This window comes from Microplitis mediator, chromosome 9 (assembly GCF_029852145.1).
Source record: "Microplitis mediator isolate UGA2020A chromosome 9, iyMicMedi2.1, whole genome shotgun sequence".
NCBI classification, from domain to species: domain Eukaryota; kingdom Metazoa; phylum Arthropoda; class Insecta; order Hymenoptera; family Braconidae; genus Microplitis; species Microplitis mediator.
Genome location: NC_079977.1, coordinates 22,294,373 through 22,314,193, shown reverse-complemented (window position 1 = coordinate 22,314,193; position 19,821 = coordinate 22,294,373). Strand labels below are relative to the sequence as shown.

General features: G+C 38.1%; 1 protein-coding gene across 6 annotated transcripts in view; it reads left to right on the top strand.

Moving 5' to 3' along the window:
* The window catches only part of LOC130674684 (teneurin-m), a 247,571-nt gene extending 230,652 nt beyond the window's left edge, over positions 1-16,919 (top strand). For 3 of the 6 annotated variants that reach the window (XM_057480088.1, XM_057480090.1, XM_057480089.1), the window contains 10 exons: positions 1,638-1,722; positions 1,986-2,149; positions 2,571-2,827; positions 3,050-4,742; positions 5,204-5,481; positions 5,558-6,515; positions 6,604-6,811; positions 7,237-7,263; positions 7,975-8,191; positions 8,278-16,919. In XM_057480088.1, the coding sequence (XP_057336071.1) occupies positions 1,638-1,722; positions 1,986-2,149; positions 2,571-2,827; positions 3,050-4,742; positions 5,204-5,481; positions 5,558-6,515; positions 6,604-6,811; positions 7,237-7,263; positions 7,975-8,191; positions 8,278-13,659 (9,269 nt within the window). In that variant the 3' untranslated portion in view covers positions 13,660-16,919. The remainder of the gene's footprint in view (positions 1-1,637; positions 1,723-1,985; positions 2,150-2,570; positions 2,828-3,049; positions 4,743-5,203; positions 5,482-5,557; positions 6,516-6,603; positions 6,812-7,236; positions 7,264-7,974; positions 8,192-8,277) is intronic. The other 3 variants (XM_057480092.1, XM_057480091.1, XM_057480093.1) reach the window with 3 other exon arrangements.
* The last annotated feature ends 2,902 nt before the right edge of the window (positions 16,920-19,821 follow it).

Below are 19,821 nucleotides of genomic sequence, written 5' to 3'. Positions count from 1 at the left end.
CACAGATGTCCTTTTACACTCTTGACATTTTCCTCTCTTGAGAATTCACGGGTAATAAAATTTTCTATTTTTTTTTCTTAAGAAATTGACAAAAAATCTCAATGTCCAAATTCAACATTTGATATCTCCGTGAAAAATCATCGTACGCTAATTTAAAAAATGTCAAATTCAAGCTTAAATTATGCGCTTTTCATCTGTCGGGCCCAAAAAAATATAAAAATTTTTTTTTTACCACTTATGGCCCAAAAACTATAACTCGAAAATTTTCATTTTTTTTAAATTTTACTATTTTGCCCTCTAACAGCTGCTACAAAATTTTTTAAAATAAATCAATCAATAGGATCACAATCTAGACACTTTACTCTGGGACTGAGATTTTTTTTACCCCTATTCCGATGATTTGAACCCACGATCCACAACTTTAAAAATCGGCCTCTTTTTTTCGAAATTAAAAAAAATATTTTGGGGCCCAAATTTTCAATCTAAAATACAAATTAAGGGTCTAATGACCAGATGCTGTCAAAAGTAGGTACTCTAAGCTTTAAAATTAATTTTTGACCAAGTCGTTCCGTCAATTTGGACCCAAGTTACAGAACTTTTAAAATCCTTTTTTTTTTTCCCGCAATTTTACGAAATTTTTTGAGCTAAAATTTTGAACTCAAAAAATAATTTAAGGGTCTAATGACATAAAGTTTTCAAAAGTGGGTACTCTAAGCTTTAAAAAAAATTTTTTTTCATGTTAGTACGACAATTTGAACCCGAGTTACAGCATTCCGCCCATTTCCATTTTGCCTAATTTGTGAAAGTAAACAATCAGCATTTGAAATAAAAAGCGTTAAAAAAACATTGAGAAGCCATTATATGCAAACTATCAAGTGTAACAACATCCAGACTATCCCTGAGCAATGGCCATCATCCAAGCCATGTGTTTTCTCAGCCGTAATTACTTGGGGAAGGTAGAATTCGAACAGAGTTTGGTTTAGTCTTGAGCAGAGGGTCGATACTTCCTTTATAGGCTTTGTCTTGTGCTTCAGGACCTCTTCTGTAACCTTTATATATCTATATATATAGCAAGCATAGCGTGGGAAGTCCATGTAATGCCCCTCTAATTGCGGGTGTGCCCAGAGGAAGGGCCATGGAATGACGAACGTGATTATGGCGTTTACTGAGATATCCGTGATTGCTCGGGCATTTAAAGAATCACGTGAGTTTCACCTCTTAGAATGCGCTCTTAAAAGTATAGATTTATTTTTTTTCCTACCTGTTTCGAGCGCCCCGGGGTTTTTTAAATTCACTCATGATTATTTAGTTCGAGGGGTTTTTTCACTTTAGCGTCGACTAGAAATTTTTTACGGAAAATTCACTTAGACAGTTATCAAGTACGCGCGATTCCGCGTTGAATGAGTACCCACATTGATATAAATGGATATCATATTTATTTCATATATTATATATCATAAATATGAGGCAGTTTTTTTTGCCGGCTAAATATAGGGATGTGGGTACTCAAATTAAAGGAAATTTACCAACGAATTTATGTATGCAGTCAATTCTGCCGATTCAATTAACCTGAGACGTAAAAATGAAGAAAATTGGGTTTCAAAATTTTTTAAAATTTTAATTTCTTTTGTTTTCAGAGAATAATAAGAATGAATACAATAACAAACATCAGTCTACAGGAAATAGTCCAATAAAAGTAGAGTTACAAAACAATATGGACAGGTGAGTGACAAATGGCGTCTTTATAAAAAAAACTGTAGACCATAAAATTCACAGTTTACTATTTTAGCACCTTTCATTTTTCTAGTCCTCGAAAATATGAATGAAAATTCTCGAACTGACTCTTGTTGACGGCATTCAGGCACTCGAACAATGAGTACTCGAAATGAATTGTCATTCCTGTTATTTTTTAAATTCCTATTCATAAGACAGGCTTACAAATAAACTTTTCATTCATAAGTTTTTTTTTTTTTATAAATTTTCAGGGTACCGTTGCCTTACGGGCATGCGCCATCAATGATTCCAATGAGGAGACAAAGTATTAGGTGTCATTTCCGTAAAGGAATAGACTGGTGCAGTTGGAAATTGATCGCCATTGTTTCTATAACGGTCGCAATTTGTCTAATTGGTGCTTTAATATATTTAGCTGGTAAATATCATTTTTATATTGAGATAACTAAACAACTATTCAAAATACGATAAAAAAGTATTGAAACAATTTTATAGGAAATTTAATCCTCTATAAAAAAGCATTGATTACTTTTTTACGTAACTTTCATAGTTTAGTCATAAACTTCATTTTATTACAAGTACTCAATTATCGAATTCCCAAAAATAGGTTTAGACATTTGAAGAACTTGTAACTCGAATTCTGAGTCAAGTATTTGATTTACGATAAAAAAGCATTGATTCAATTTTATAGGAAATTTAATTCTCTACAAAAAAGTATTGATCAATTTTTCACGTAAATTTGATACTGCAGCCAGAATATGGGTTCCAAGTTTAACTGTTTGAAAAAACAATATTATGACCAGACAAAATTTGATTTAAAATAATTTATTTTTCGATAGCATCCAGTTCAGTTACTTGGCCGTATCACGCGACAAAGGCCTGTAACGTACTGGTTGGTGATAGCAGCGAAAAGTCTGAGACTAAAAATTCAACGTCTGCGTCAGCAACTTCGACTCCTGGTAGATCGCGACAGCCGTCATCAGGAGGTGAGAATCGTGAATCTGTTGATATTAATGGTATTGTTTACAGTAGAAAACGTAGAGACACTATCCAGCATGATGAATGGAATTTAGATAATCCTCAATTAGATAAAATGGTAACTATGCATGATAATTTGTTGCATGATGGTGGTGGTTTTTATGAAAATACTAATACTGTAAATGGTGATAAGGTTACTTTGGGATCTAGCTTTCAAACTATTACATTTAAATCACAAAATTCATTTTCTGATGATCAGAATCTTAGTTCGAATGATAAAAGTACTATTGGTGATCGAACTACTATTTTTGATGATCAAACTACTATTTCTGATGATCAGGCATCATCGCAAATGATTACAACTCTTCCAAATCATGAAAATGTATCAACTCTTCCAAATTATGAAAGTGGATCAACTCCTCCAAACCACAGCAATGAATCAACTCTTCCCAATAGTGAAAATGTATCAACTCTTCCAAATAGAGACAATGTATCAACTCTTCCAAATCATGAAAATATATCAACTCTTCCGAATAGTAGAAATGTATCAACTCTTCCAAACCATAGCAATATATCAACTCTTCCAAACCATGAAAATGTATCAACTCTTCCAAATAGTAGAAATGTATCAACTCTTCCAAACCATAGCAATCCATCAACTCTTCTAAACCATGAAAATGTATCAATTCTTCCAAATAGAAACGATGTATCAACTCTTTCAAATTACGGAAGTTTATCAACTCCTCCAAATAGAGACAATGTATCAACTCTCCCAAATTATGGAAGTGGATCAACTCCTCCAAACCACAGCAATAAATCAACTCTTCCCAATAGAGACAATGTATCAACTCTTCCAAACCATGAAAATGTACCAACTCTTCCCAATAGTGAAAATGTCTCAACTCTTCCAAATAGAGACAATGTGTCAACTCTTCCAAATAGTGGAAGTGTATCAATTCTTCCAAACCATGAAAATCTATCAACTCTTCCAAATCATGGTAATGAATCAACTCTTCCATATAGTGATAATGTATCAACTCTTCCAAATCATGAACATAAATCAACTCTTCCAAGCGATGGAAATGTATCAATTTCTCGCCAAACTGAATCAAAGAATCAATTAACAACCGAGTCAGTGATAAAAATAACAGATGAACTTTTGGGATCATTTTTACCAACCGAAATAAATGAACCTGATCGCGTGATAATAGAAGACGTGCCAGAAAAAGCGCAGCAAGATTTTCCCGGTTCTCTTTACAATTCCGAAGTTGTCGAGATCGTAAAACTAAATCCAGACAGCCCAGAGTCACCTCAAAATACTTATACTGTCGAAGAGGATGAACATAAACTAGGATCACAGGACGATATGATGAAAGAAAGCCAAGAGTTTGAATCGCGTGAGATTAAAGACTACGACGAGCATCCATCAGGAGAAAAGTCATTGGTGTCAAATAATATTAACAAAACTCAAGATTTATCGCATGAAACGCATGATTTTTATAATCCGGTATCAAATAATAACAAACAAACTGATACTGGATCACGTATTCTTGTTAACGTCACGATATCAAGCTTGGATTCATTTACATCTACATCTAAACAAATTTACGTAGTATCTGTATCTGTACCGAGTAACCCTGTGCCGGGTGATTTATTAACTCCTGGGATAATTAACATACCCGAACTTAAAACTCCTGGTCCTGATCCCGCTGGGGCTAAGCTGGAACCGGAATCACTGGAACTGCCTCCGCCACCTCAGCCTCCGGGTTCTCCACCTCCCATCTGGGCTGGCGGGGAATGCGAGTGCTCTTGCCCGTGTATGGACTCGTCTGATGATGAATGGGACTCTTTTTCAGCAGATGATCAGTCTTTTGCTGATGATCATTTAGATAATTCGGAAGAAGCTCAGAGTTACAATTCCGAGTTTGATGGAACTACTGTTAGTGAAACGGAATCAACTGACGGGTTTAGTACTGAGAGTTTGTGTGGTACTACTCCCTTGCCACCGGAACCTACTATTCTTATTTTAGAAGGTGAGGTCACGTTTCCTCTCATTCTAAAACTGGGGATCGAAATTTCGATTACGCGGCATTTTTATTTTGCTCAAAACTGATTGAAGCCTTGTCTAGAAAACCTGATTAGTAAAACGTAAGAAAGTAGATTTAGCTGCCTGTTGCATTTAAATTTACAAAAAAAAATTTCCAAGCCTTTAGAGCCAAAAAAAGACGAAATCGAAATTTTGGATTTTTCCGTTTTTTGAGTGAATCGAAAAAATAATGAATTATTTTACTGCTTGTAAACTTTATGGGCTTGTTTGCATGCTTTGCACTCAAATTTATACTTTTCTCACAAACACTTCTTCAAATAAACATAGAAATAAGGCTATGAGTAAGTGGAATTACTAACAAACTAACACTTGAATAATAAGAGATGATTAATTTACAGGAATTGCTTTTATAAATGAACTGGTACTAAAATATAAATGTAATTATAGGTGCCAGAACATTCCCCGCCAGGTCATTTCCACCAGACGGTACGACGTTCGCTCAAGTGACCCTAGGTCAGCATTTAAACAAAGAAATTCCCGCGTACAGTTACTGGAACATGCAATTCTACCAATCGGAAGCTGCTTACGTGAGGTTTGATTACAATATACCTAGGGGAGCGTCTATTGGAGTCTACGCACGAAGGAACGCACTGCCTACACACACGCAATACGATCTACTGGAAGTATTGAGCGGATTCAAAGCCCGAACAACTCGCGCTTCACACGTAAGTCATTCTAAACGCAAACAAACAATCCATTACCCAAATAGTTTTTTCTAAACAAACCATTTCCTGATTACAGCCTTCGATAAAAAAAGAGGTGACTCATTACATGGAACCCGGTCACTGGTTCCTTTCACTCTACAACGACGATGGCGATCCCCAGGAAATTTCTTTCATTGCTGTGATAGCAGAAGACATGACTCACAATTGTCCGAACGGTTGCAGTGGCAAGGGCGAGTGTTTACTAGGTCACTGTCAATGTAACCCAGGATTCGGTGGTGAAGATTGCAGCGAAAGTGTCTGCCCAGTCCTCTGCAGCCAACGCGGCGAGTACATCAACGGCGAGTGTCAATGCAACCCCGGATGGAAGGGCAAGGAATGCTCGCTAAGGCATGACGAGTGCGAAGTACCAGATTGCAATGGCCACGGCCATTGTACCAACGGCAAATGTAACTGCGTACGTGGATACAAAGGAAAGTTTTGCGAGGAACCAGATTGCCCTCATCCAACTTGCTCAGGCCACGGGTTCTGTGCCGAGGGAACTTGCATTTGCAAAAAGGGATGGAAGGGAATTGATTGCAGTCAGATGGATAAAGAAGCCCTGCAGTGTCTTCCTGATTGCAGCGGCCATGGTAACTTTGATCTAGAAACCCAGACCTGCCATTGCGAGCCAATGTGGTCAGGGGATGATTGCTCCAAGGAATTGTGCGACTTAGACTGTGGGCCGCATGGTCACTGCGTTGACAATGCATGCGATTGCGTCGCTGGATGGTCTGGCGAACTCTGCAATCTCAAGCAGTGTGACCCCCGTTGTAACGAACACGGGCAATGCAAAAATGGAACGTGTTTGTGTGTCACTGGATGGAATGGTCGGCATTGCACGATGGAAGGCTGCCCCAATTCCTGCTCAGGCCACGGCCAGTGTCGAGTCAATGCAGACGCCCAATGGGAGTGCAGATGCTACGACGGCTGGGATGGTAAAGACTGCGGTGTTCTGTTGGAGCAAAACTGTAACGATCAACGTGACAATGACAAAGGTCAGGGTTCAAACCAATTCCATTACTGTCAATTCCACTAATTGCGCTGCATTGTCATCAGTAAACTAATGAATTGCTATTTCTCTAGATGGTCTGATCGACTGCGCGGATCCTGAATGCTGTGGAAATCACGCTTGCAGAGGCAGCCAATTGTGCGTGTCAGCGCCCAAGCCCATTGACATCTTGCTCCGTAAGCAGCCGCCCGCAATAACTGCGTCCTTCTTTGAACGGATGAAGTTTCTGATTGACGAAGGTAGTTTGCAGAATTACGCGCGTCAAGAAAGCTTCAACGAAAGGTGAGTTACTTATGTTATATTCATTTACCACTAGATTCATTTACTAAATTCTTCATAACATATCATATCAACAAAATACACTATTAAGACGATACATAAAGTACTAATTTAATTAGTAAAATATAATGCAATGTTGTGACCCATGTCAAAAACAATCCTAACAAAGTGTGTTTGTATATATTTATATAAATATTTATGTATGTCTGTGGTAAGATGTAACCCTACTCCCAAAATCGGTTCGCAGTAAAATAAAATAAATAAATGAAAACTAGGATCAACTTTTCTGATAAATTTTCGGCTTTTATTGTTATACTTTCTAATGTAATTGAGGCTTGTGTGAATAATATTGTTTTATTTTTCTAAATAAATCGATAAAATTTATAAATATTTAACTGGAATTTGTTTTATCCGTGCTGCTCGATCAGTGTGTTCTGGAATCACTTCAACACGAGGTAAGAATGAAGTCTTCCTATAAAGTCTTCCAGTTGATGACGATGATTATTATTATTATTTATTTTTTTGGTTATTATCGATAGTCAGCTTCGTTATTTTTTACGTGCGTGCGTCCGTGTGTGTGTGACGTTTATCTAAAATTACTTTAAAAGTACCAGACAATAATTGTATAGGGTTAGGTCACCATCCGCCGCCATTTGTTATCGGCTAATACGTCCAATAGCGCGAAAGTGTTTTACCTCGGGCCGTACGAGTAGATACCTCGTGACGTTTGAGAACTTGGCTACGTCACTGCGGCCGTTGATTTAATTGGGATAATTATTGACTGGTCCTTTTAATCTCCATATTATAAATATAATTTGTTATTTGTTGCATGTTAATTCCTTATATATTTAATTGATTACCTCCAAATGTATATTAAGACGTCATTGATTTATTTTCGTCGCATGCCTTAAACTAAACTCCTATTGTGTTAAGTGACGTTTTGCATTTAAATGCTTTAAAAATAATGGAAAACTTAAAAAATATATCATACATAAAATTAGTGTATCGTCTTTTGACTTAAGCTCAAATACTGCATAGATCGCATTAGCACAGTAGATAAAAATAAAAAATGATATATATATATTTTTATTAAACAGTTATTTGACGATGATGAATAAAATCTTTATTGTAATGATTGTTAGCTAATTGATGAATTAATTTGACAGTCGATCAGCGGTGGTGCGTGGACGAGTAGTGACGTCAATGGGAACAGGATTAATGGGCGTGCGTGTCAGTACAAGTACACCCTTGGAAGGTTTCACACTGACACGTGATGACGGTTGGTTTGATCTGCTCGTCAACGGTGGGGGTGCTGTCACACTGCAATTTGGACGATCGCCATTCAAACCACAGACACATATTGTCTTTGTGCCCTGGAATGAGGTAATGTTGAGCTTCCAGAATCCTGGCCCATTATCTGATGGGTTGGTAACCGGAACTTTTATTTATTAACTTGATTTTATCTACAGGTGGTCATAATAGACAGGATAGTGATGAGCACGGCGGACGAGAAGCCACCGGTTCATATCGCGCATGCCTGCGCTGCTCACGACTACGATTTGATGAAGCCAGTGGTTCTCGCGACCTGGAAACACGGGTTCCAAGGCGCTTGTCCTGAAAAAAGTGCCATTCTTGCCGAGTCTCAAGTGGTCCAAGAAAGTCTACAGATTCCTGGAACCGGTCTTAATTTGGTTTATCACAGCTCGCGTGCTGCGGGCTATCTCTCGACGATCCAGCTCCAACTTACTCCAGAAAGCATTCCCCCGACATTGAATCTCATTCACTTGCGCATCACCATTGAGGGAATTTTGTTCGAGAAGACTTTTGAAGCTGATCCGGTTATTAAATTCACTTACGCCTGGAATCGGCTGAACGTATATCGGCAGCGAGTTTATGGAGTCACTACAGCGATGGTGAAGGTCGGTTACGAGTACAGTGATTGTAAGGACATAATCTGGGACGTCCAGACCACTAAATTAAGTGGCCATGATATGTCAATCTCTGAAGTAGGAGGTTGGAATCTGGATATCCATCACCGTTACAACTTCCACGAAGGAATCCTTCAAAAAGGCGATGGTTCGAACATCTATCTCAAGCACAAGCCGCGAGTGATCCTTACCACAATGGGCGACGGTCATCAACGGCCATTAGACTGCTTCGAATGCGACGGACAGGCTTCCAAGCAACGGCTTTTGGCACCAGTTGCTTTAGCGGCTTCTCCAGATGGTGCGATATTCGTTGGAGACTTCAATCTTATCCGTAAGATCCTAGTCGACGGAACTGTAAAAACTGTCGTACGTTTGAACGCCACCCGAGTGTCTTATCGCTACCACATTGCGCTGAGTCCCCTTGACGGAGTCCTCTATATTTCGGACCCAGAGTCCCATCAGATCATTCGCGTACGTGACGTCAATGATTACACAGACCCAGAACACAATTGGGAGACCGTTGTGGGCTCGGGCGAGCGATGCCTTCCCGGTGACGAAGCTCACTGTGGAGATGGTGCTTTAGCAAGAGACGCCAAGCTGGCTTATCCAAAAGGCGTAGCAGTGTCTGCTGATAACGTTCTTTACTTTGCTGACGGAACCAATATCCGAATGGTTGATCGCGACGGAATAATAACGACAGTAATAGGCAACCATATGCACAAATCTCACTGGAAGCCGATACCATGTGAAGGAACTCTCAATGTCGAGGAGGTTCATTTGCGCTGGCCTACAGAGCTGGCCATTAATCCCCTCGATAATTCACTTCACATCATCGACGACCACATGGTCTTACAGCTCGCGCCAGATGGTCGCGTCAAAGTCGTTGCAGGACGACCACTACACTGTGCCAGCCCGTCAACAACTTTCGACACTGAACTCGCTACCCATGCGACCCTTGTGATGCCGCAGTCCATCGCATTCGGTCCATCCGGTAGCTTGTACATCGCCGAAAGTGATTCGCAAAGAATAAACCGCGTCCGTGTCATTGGGACTGACGGTAAAATTGGACCATTCGCTGGGGCTGAGTCTAAATGCAATTGCCTTGAGCGCGGATGCGATTGCTTTGAAGCTGATCACTATCTGGCGTCAACGTCAAAGTTTAACACCATTTCCGCCGTGACCGTATCACCGGATGGGGTCGTCCACATTGGAGACCAAGCAAACTATCGCATCCGGTCGGTGATGGCCAGCATTCCCGACGCCTCTGGAGCTCGTGAGTATGAAATCTACTCGCCAGATACTCAAGAAATCTATGTGTTCAATCGCTTTGGCCAGCATATTTCCACCAAGAACATTCTGACAGGTGAAACCTTCTATGTCTTTACGTATAACGTCAATACCAGCAACGGGAAATTGAGCACAGTAACAGACGCCAGTGGGAACAAAGTCTTTTTACTGAGAGATTACAGCAGTCAGGTGAACTCTATCGAAAATACCAAGGGACAGAAGTGCAGACTGAGAATGTCACGCATGAAAATGCTCCACGAATTAAGCACTCCGGATAATTACAACGTGACCTTTGATTATCACGGCCCGACAGGATTGCTAAAGACTAAATTAGACAGCACTGGCAGAAGTTACGTCTACAATTACGACGAATTTGGACGTCTGACTAGCGCAGTTACGCCGACGGGTAAAGTTATCGATTTGACATTTGATCTGAGCGTTAAGGGAGCGACAGTGAAAATTGGCCAGAACAACCGCAAGCCCGTTTCAATGCTGATTAAAGGCTCTTCTGTTCTGACTAAAATCGGAGAAGCCGAAGCGAGAACAACAGTAGCCGGTGATGGATCTGTCAGTCGCGTTACTTCCTGGTCGCATACAGTCAGCACTGATACGCTTCCCTACGCTATTTTGGCCGAAATCGAAGCTCTGTTGGGTGAAAGCTACCCAGTGCCTGCTAAGCAGCGGACTGAGATCGCCGGTGACCTGGCAAATAGATTCGAATGGCGCTACTTCTTACGCAAGGTCCAGGGCAAGAATCGCGGCAACCCTAAAGCGATTGCCCAAGTCGGAAAGAAGCTTCGCGTCAATGGTGACGTCTTGCTCTCACTGGAATACGACCGCGAAAGTAATACCGTGGCGGTATTTATTGATGACCGCGTGGAGCTGCTCAATGTCACTTACGACCGAAATGCGCGACCTCTCAAGTGGCTGCCGAGGAACGGAATCTTCTCGGGAGTGGATCTGGAGTACGACAGATTCAGTCGGTTGACCAGGTGGACCTGGGGTGACATCAGCGAGAGCTACGGATTCGACCGCGCAGGTAGACTGTTTGAAATAAAATACAGTGACAATACCGCGATGGTCTACGCATTCAAAGACATGTTCAGTAGTCTGCCACTGAAGGTGACGACACCAAGAGGCAGCGATTACTTGCTGCAATACGACGAAGCAGGAGCTTTGCAATCTCTGACTACACCTCGTGGTCACATCCACGCGTTCTCGCTTCAAACATCTTTAGGATTCTACAAGTACCAATACTACTCGCCAATGAACCGACATCCCTACGAAATCCTTTACAATGACGACGGCCAGATTCTCGCTAAAGTTCTTCCCCATCAAAGCGGCAAAGTCGCTTACGTCTACGACCATGCGGGTAAATTAGAGACGACATTGGCTGGACTTTCATCTATTCACTACACGTACCAAGAAACGACTTCCCTAGTCCGCAGTATTGACATAAACGAGCCCAACTTCGAAATGCGTATCGAGTACAAGTATCACGCGGGAATTGTCAAGGATGAGAAGATCAAATTCGGCAGCAAGAGCGGAATGGACAATGCGCACTATCGCTACCAGTATGACGGCAACGCCAGAATTTCGGGAATCGAAGTCGACATCAATGGAAAACAGTTGCCGCAGTTACGGCTCAAGTACAACCAGAACCTGGGAGTTCTTGAAGGAATTGGTGACTTGAGGATCTATAGAAACACTTTCAATAGGTCGGTGATGCAGGACGCAAGCAAGCAATTCTTCACCGTGACTGATTACGACGAGCACGGTCGTGTCAAGAGCATTGTCATGAACATCCGGTCGATGGACGTTTTCCGCATGGAACTGGAGTACGACAACCGCAATAGGATAAAGATGCGCAAGCTGACTATCGGCAAGGACTCGATGGACAAAAAGGAATGGTCGCGTATGGATAAAATAACTTACAACGCTGACGGCCATGTTCTGGAGGTCGCGGATACTGACAACAACTGGCAGTACGCTTACGACGAGAACGGAAACGTTGTCGGAGTTACTGAACACAATGAAAAAATAACTCTGGGTTACGATAGTGGAGATCGTGTTGTTCAGTATGGAGATGTTGAGTTCAACTCCTACGATAGTCGTGGGTTCGTTGTGATACGCGGGGAACACAAGTACAGATACAATTCACGCGGTCAGTTGATTCATGCCTCAGAGCACAAAAAGTTCCAGATCTGGTACTACTACGACGATCGTGGACGTCTGGTATCTTGGAACGACGATCGAGAAAACATAACCCAATTTTTCTACGCCAATCCCAAGACCCCTGATCTGATAACTCACGTCCACTTCCCTAAAGCTGCAAAGACCTTCAGATTTTTGTACGACTCGCGCGATTTCTTGATGACCGTCGAGACGTCAGAGCAGCGTTTCTACGTTGCATCAGATCAAAACGGATCACCATTGGCTCTGTTTGATACCAATGGAAATCTGATAAAGGAAATGCGTCGCACGCCATTTGGAAAGATTATCAAAGACACGAATCCAGATTTTTATCTACCGATTGACTTCCACGGCGGGCTCTTTGACCCGATAACAAAATTAGTCTACTTGAATAAACGGCTCTATGACCCCACTGTCGGTCAATGGATGACTCCAGCCTGGGAGCAGATGGTCAACCAACTGACCACTCCTACCGACATCTTTATCTACCGATTCCGTAATAACGATCCAATAAATGCTAAATTGAACGTCGAGTACATGACCGACTTGTCCAGCTGGTTGAAGCTCTACGGCTACGATATTCCATCTATGCTAGGCTCCGAGTACACGAAGGCAATGGTCTATCAGCCAACGGCAACCATAACCTCGCCCCAACTAACCCCCGACTTTGGCGTAATGTCCGGACTTGAATGCATCGTAAACCGGGTTCACGAAAAGTTCTCGGACCTAGACTTTGTGCCCAAGCCTCTTCTGAAACTAGAACCCAAGACCCGAAATTTGTTGCCACGTGTCGCGCATCGACGTGCAGTTTTCGGCGAAGGAATTCTCGTTTCCCGCGTCGGAGGCCGCGCATTAGTGAGCGTCGTAGATGGCGTCAACAGTGTAGTCCAAGACGTAGTGACCAGCGTTTTCAACAATTCGTACTTCTTGCCCCTGCACTTCAGCGTTCACGACCAAGACGTCTTCTACTTTGTCAAAGACAACGCATTGAAAATGCGCGACGATATGGAAGAACTGCGCAGACTCGGAGGCATGTTCAATGTTTCCACTCACGAGACAACTGAACATGGTGCCGGGAAAGAGTTGCGTCTCCATAACCCAGATGCCGCTGTAGTGATTAAGTACGGCGCGGACCCCGAACAAGAGCGACACAGAATTCTCAAGCATGCGCACAAGCGTGCTGTAGAGCGCGCATGGGAAATTGAGAAGCAGTTAGTCGGCGCAGGGTTCCAGGGACGCGGGGACTGGTCCAAAGAGGAGAAGGATCAGTTGCTAAGTCGCGGAACCGTCGATGGGTACGAGGGCGCTGATATCCACAGTGTCCACAGGTATCCTCAGTTGGCTGACGACCCCGGGAACGTCGCTTTTACGCGCGATACTAAAAGAAAGAGACGCAAGAGTGGCAACAGACGACTCAGCAGATATCACAGGCATGACACGTGATTAATTATTGAGGGTTATAATTAAAAATAAACATTTTTTTTTTGTTTTTAAGTGATTTGGTGCCATAGGCTTTTATTATTGTTTATAAGAAAACAAAAAACACTAAAAATTATGAACTAAAAAAGTGATTTGTATATGGAAAAGTGTCAAAATTAAGCTAGTCCTTGCTTAGTAAAATAATTATTTTGTAGTATAACTAAAAGTTTAAAATAATGAAGAAAAAAATAACCTAACCTAAGATGTTATATAAAAATATTTAAATATATATGTATAAATATATTAAATGACCGAGGTTTACTTTGGGGCAATGATATTTTTTGCATCACAGGGTCTTACAGATAAGACGTAAAATATGATAAGGATTTAAATGAAAAAAAAAAAAAAAAAAAAAAAAAAAAAAAATTCATTGTCCGTTCGTCCAAGTAATTAACGATTGTTGAGGTACACAAACTTACACATAGATGGCAGGAGTACTGCAAAAATATTTTTAAACGATGCAAATAATAATAATTATTAGTCTTAGTTACTGATAATTGTGAATTAATTAACTAATGAGATTAAGAGGGATATTATTTTGTAAATATAATAATTAAGCGTTTGAATATATCTATTGTGGTAATTGTAGATAGTATTACTTATCGATAACAAAATAAATTATATCGGTATGAATGCCGATGCTTTTTTATATGTAAAACACTCTACACTATTATGTATGTATGTATTATTTTTTTTATTGAACAACAAAAATTTTTTTTTACATTATGGATTTATTTTATCGCGAATAAAATATCGTGGTTATTTTTAATTTTTTTATAATTGTACATATAATCAATAAATAATTATTAAAATTATTATTTTTTGTCGCGTGTTGTTTTATTTTATTTTTAAGAAATTGAGATTTTGGAAGCATGGCAAACTTTTTTTTAGCATGGCAATAATTTTTTTAGGTTGGGTCGTAAAGTCAAATCTTCGGATATCTAATGATTTTTTTCTCTCGCAAATCCGAACAACGGCAAGTTACCATGAAATACCGAAATTTACCGTAAAATACGGTCGCTGGGCCAAAATACGGTAATTTACGACCGAAATGCGGTAATTTGCGCTCAAAATGCGGTAACTCGTTGTGAATTAGCTGTAATTTAAGGTTAAATTTCGAATTTTCTGACGAATTTACGGCAACATTGCTGTATTTTACCGTAAAATACCGTAATTTAAGGTGATTATTCCAATCAACCTTCGTAAAATACGGTATTTTACTTCAAAGTACGAAATTGTACGGTAAATTACGGCAAATCGCGGTAATTTACGGAAAAATTTTGAATTTCCTGGTAAATTCACGACAACATTGCTGTATTTTACTGGAAATTACCTAATTTACGGTGGTTCTTCTAATCAATCTTCTTTGAATTCGGTATTTTACCTTAAGTACGGAATTTTACGGTACACTGCGGAAAATTACGGCAAATCGTGGTCATTTACGGTAAAATTTTGAATCTTCTGGCAAATTCACGGCAACATTGCTGTATTTTTCTGGAAATTACCGTAATTTACGGTATATCTTCTAATCGATCTTCTTAAAATTCGGTACTTTACCTTTCAGTACGGCACTGTACCGTAAACTGCGGTAAATTACGGCAAATCGCGGTAATTTACGGCAAAATTTTAAGTTTTCTGGCAAATTTACTGCTACATTGCGAGATTTGACCGTTATATATAATCAATCTTCTTAAAATGCGGTATTTTACTTTGAAGTACGGCATATTACAGTAAATTACGGAAAATCACGTTAATTTACGGTAACATACCGCATTTCACATCAAATTCTCAGTAAGTTACGGTATTTGGCGACAAAATTTGGTAATTTCCCGTAATTCAGATCCGCTAGAGTGCTGAAATTTTTACCATGCAATCTTTTCAAGCTTAATCGGATGAATATTTTCATGGAAAAACAATGCACTGTAAAAATTACTATGTAATTGCGCAGTGTTATTTTGAGAAATCTATTGTTCCATGCGAAACTGCTACATGATTTGAAGTCGGCGTGAAAATTTAGATTGCATTCAATTCGTATGGCAAAAATTACTATTGTAAAGCAAAAATTTTTTCACACGGAAAAATTTAGTTAAAAAATATGTACGAAGAATGTTACTACAATCGAAAAATTTACTCTCCATACAGTGGAATGCAAGTAATTTTTACCATACAATCGAAATATTAATTCAAAACATGCCGTACTATATTTGCGTAGAATTTTTAAAAAGAATCAATTGTATAGTAAAGAATTTTTAAGCGTTGTCTGAATTTGTATAGCAAAATTATAGGTCACAATATAATTTTTACCATGCAGTTTTGTTAATAAAATTCATGGCTAAGAATTAACTATAAACTGTTCCCTAAAAAATTTTAGCAGGCTTATTTCAAGTGTGGAAAAGTTTCCATAGTAAAAACCACAAAAAATTTTTACCATGCAATTTTCTAAATAAAATTCGGTTGCTAAAAAATCTGCCGTGATAATCTTTGCAAATTTCTACAAATAATTTCTGCATGGTAAAAATTTTTGAAAATTTGAACCATGCATTCAAAAAATGTAATTTCAAAACTAAACTGAGCTATGGTTGAAAAATTCCAAAATCTCAAGTTTGTTATCTTTTACACTTAAATATTTTTAGGTTATAAATTTAACCACACAAACAAAAAAAACTACATAATCATAAGCCACCGATACGTAACAGTTAATGTAAAATTAATAAATAAGATTATCAATAAAAACAATAACTATAATAGTAATAATAATACTCATAATAATAATTATAATACTTTCTACTAATAATTATGAAAAAAAAAATGCTGTACACATCGAATGTATAGCGACTGCCAACGTTGTAAAAAATCAATCCATTTTTATAATTAAAACTTATAATTTGTTTCTACTATTGTTTGGTTTAAATTCGTCAGTAAAATTGAATATTATATGCGCACTATTTAAAAAAATATTGTAAATAACGCGCAGGGAGAGAGAAAAAAGCTTAAAGTAAATTAAGAAGCTTGAATAAAAGTAAAAAAAAAAAAATAAATGCGAGTAGCTTGATTTAGAAAAACACGCGACTCGGAATTAATTGAGTTAATTAACGTATAAATTAATTAAATAAAGTAGATTTTTGTGTAAGTGTTCTTAATTACCACGCATTTGGTGCCAGGAATTACGGAGATCGTTAGTGTGAGCGACTGGGTTCGAATCCCGGTCACGGACTTTTTTTTTTTTAATGAAAAAAAAAACAATGAATGAAATTTATGTAAATAAAGAGTAAATTTAAATCAAAACGGCCTGGATTATAGTAACGAGTGTGGTAATTAAGCGATATAATGATAGATATATGTAATAATATATAAAAAAAAAAGCAATACTGCATAGACCTATCGCGTTTTTTTGTTTTAATTTATGAAAAATAATAATAAAATGAATGAGTGCCTGTGTGCGAATTGTAAATATTACAGTTTGTTTTATTTGAAAATTTTTTGATGACTAAAATAAAAAAAATAAAAAATATCGGAAATATTTTCTAAGACTACGCACGTAGAATACTGATATAATAAATATGAAAGTAGGTTTTTTTTTCTGTTTCATTTTTTAAAAATTCATGTTAAGGTAAATTAAGATTGTAAATATTAGTGTGTGTATATATGACGTCAATTTAATTTTCGATTGGAATTATGTTGTAAAAAAATATTATTTTTTATTGTTTGTGTAATTTGTATAAGACTATGTATATCCAGGTATTAGAATACGTATTCTATACTATTGAACGCTGATATCTAATAAAAAATATATATATATATAAGAAATTTATTTCGTGTTTTATTTTTTATAATAGCGAAAAAGTCATGGGGTTACAGCGAAGGTCATAATAGCAGATTTTGTAAAGTTGCTATTGACGTAGATCGGCTTAAAGCTGCAAGCTGGTTTTTCATACAATGGATGTCAAATTGAGCTCTTACTGAAGTTAATTTTCAATATCTCACGTTCACGTAAGATATTTTTAATTTTGACGTTAAATACCCTTACAGTTAGATGTCAACTCGTGATCAATTTGACGTCAAATAGCTATTTCAATCTGATGTCAACTTGTGCTCGATTTGACTGTCAGTTGAACTGAACTAGCTATGTCTTGATTGCTAGAGTTTCTGATTAGAAAGTTGATGTCAATTTATTGCGATCAAGTTGATGACAACTCCAGCCTTTGTAGTTGTTGATTACATGTTGTCTCCAACTGACCCACAAAGTTGATGAAAATTTACTGTAGCAACTTGTCATCAACTTTCTCGGTAAATTGAAGGCAACTCTTTTCAGAAAATAGGCGTCCAGTTGTTGGTAACTTTCCATCAGCTCGGCTATTAGAGATGAGGATTTCTACTATTTTCTATGGATGGTAAGTGTTTTATCCAGACTTTTCCTTTCCGGACAATGGCCCTAATCCACATGTCGGTATTAAGATCATCATCATTGCCGACTACGGCTACTTTATCGAAAACTTTCTACCATATCGACTTGGCCCTTTATCGATAACTCAACTAATGACTAAGTTTCAAAATTCGCCGTCGAAAAGAACAACTAATCCACCACAATTTCATAAATTCAGCTTGCAACAAAACGAATAATAATTGCAATACTTGAATTACCGCTAAACGTGTCAACTTCAACTAGTTATTAGTAATAGCGAATATCATAAAACTACAAACTGGTTTTGAATAAATAAAATTTCTGAAATAATTCTTCCAATCAATTGAAACAACAGCAATCTTCGTAAAAATCAGGTTATAAAAAATGTTAAATTTTTCGTTTCAATGAATTTATTTAAAAGAAAGCAAAAAGATGTTACTTAAGAATAGAGGATAACACAGAGTTGTTTTACGACGGGAGAGGACGGTGACGAGACAGAGTTGTGAGGCAACGCTCGCGGTAAGGGCCAACGGAGGTGGCGTGGACCGTTAGTTGGCCCCGCAACACAAGCGGGAGCGTTGTCCGGACATGGTTCTAGCTTCGACATAAACTCGCCTCAACGCAACCAACTGTTTGAGTTTTAGATTATTATTGTTATTATTATTCCTCTTCTAACCCCCTATCCCTAAGTCCACCTATCCCCTCCCCACCTCTTTCCTCTCTCCGGTATCCCTATCTCTCTGGCTGGCTATTATCTTCTTTTACATTCTCTTCTTCCTCTTCCCTCTGCTCTCCTCTCTCCTCTTCCCTCTCAGCTCTTATCCTCGCCGCTAATAAAACTTTAACATCTAAACCCCTCTACTCCAACCACCTGCTTCGACAAAATCCGTAACCTTGACTTTGTTTTTCAACTGTCATTTTTATTGTTCTATTGTATTTTATTACTTATCTAATAAATTATTACATAATACCTTCAAATGTATACAAATATTATATATAAGTCTATTTAAATGCTTTCTTAACTATTTCATTTGGATTTGTGTTCTGAAAAATTTACTTTTTATGGCCGGCAAAATTTAAAATCCGGTTATATTTTTGGCCATTATATTAGAGTCGTACCTGGACCCTGGGTATTGAAGCTGACCTTGCTGATATATTTTTAAAAATAATGAGAGCATGCAAATATTGAATTTTACGGGATACGCTTTTCCAAAATTACAAAATGCCTCTAATTTATGGCGGTTTTTTTATGTAACTTAGTGGCTTCTAGGTCACTATGGGATATTGCTTATTTTAATGATCCAATTTCAACATTGGGGTTTGCTGGAATAATTTTTTCGACAGACGACACTTGAATACGAAAATTCAAGGATTTTTTTCTAAAGAATGAAAAAATTTACTGTAAGCTTTTTTTGGAACATTCTGTTGTTCAGAAGTATCTTTATAATAGGTCACATTTCGTAGAATTCGATGATCTACAAGATCTACATTTATTTAGCCAAAAGAATTTCATTATTATTCAAAATTTGGACTGAATGCAAAAAAATGGACTAATTTTGTAAAAATCCCGCTAAATAAATATTTTAAAATTTTTTTCGATACTTTCTGCAGCCAAAAAGTATCATTACTATGTCACTGTACGCAGAATTGAATATTCTAGTAGATCAATACATTAATTAAACTCAAAAAATTTTTTTATTTCTAAAAATGAAAATTACTAATTT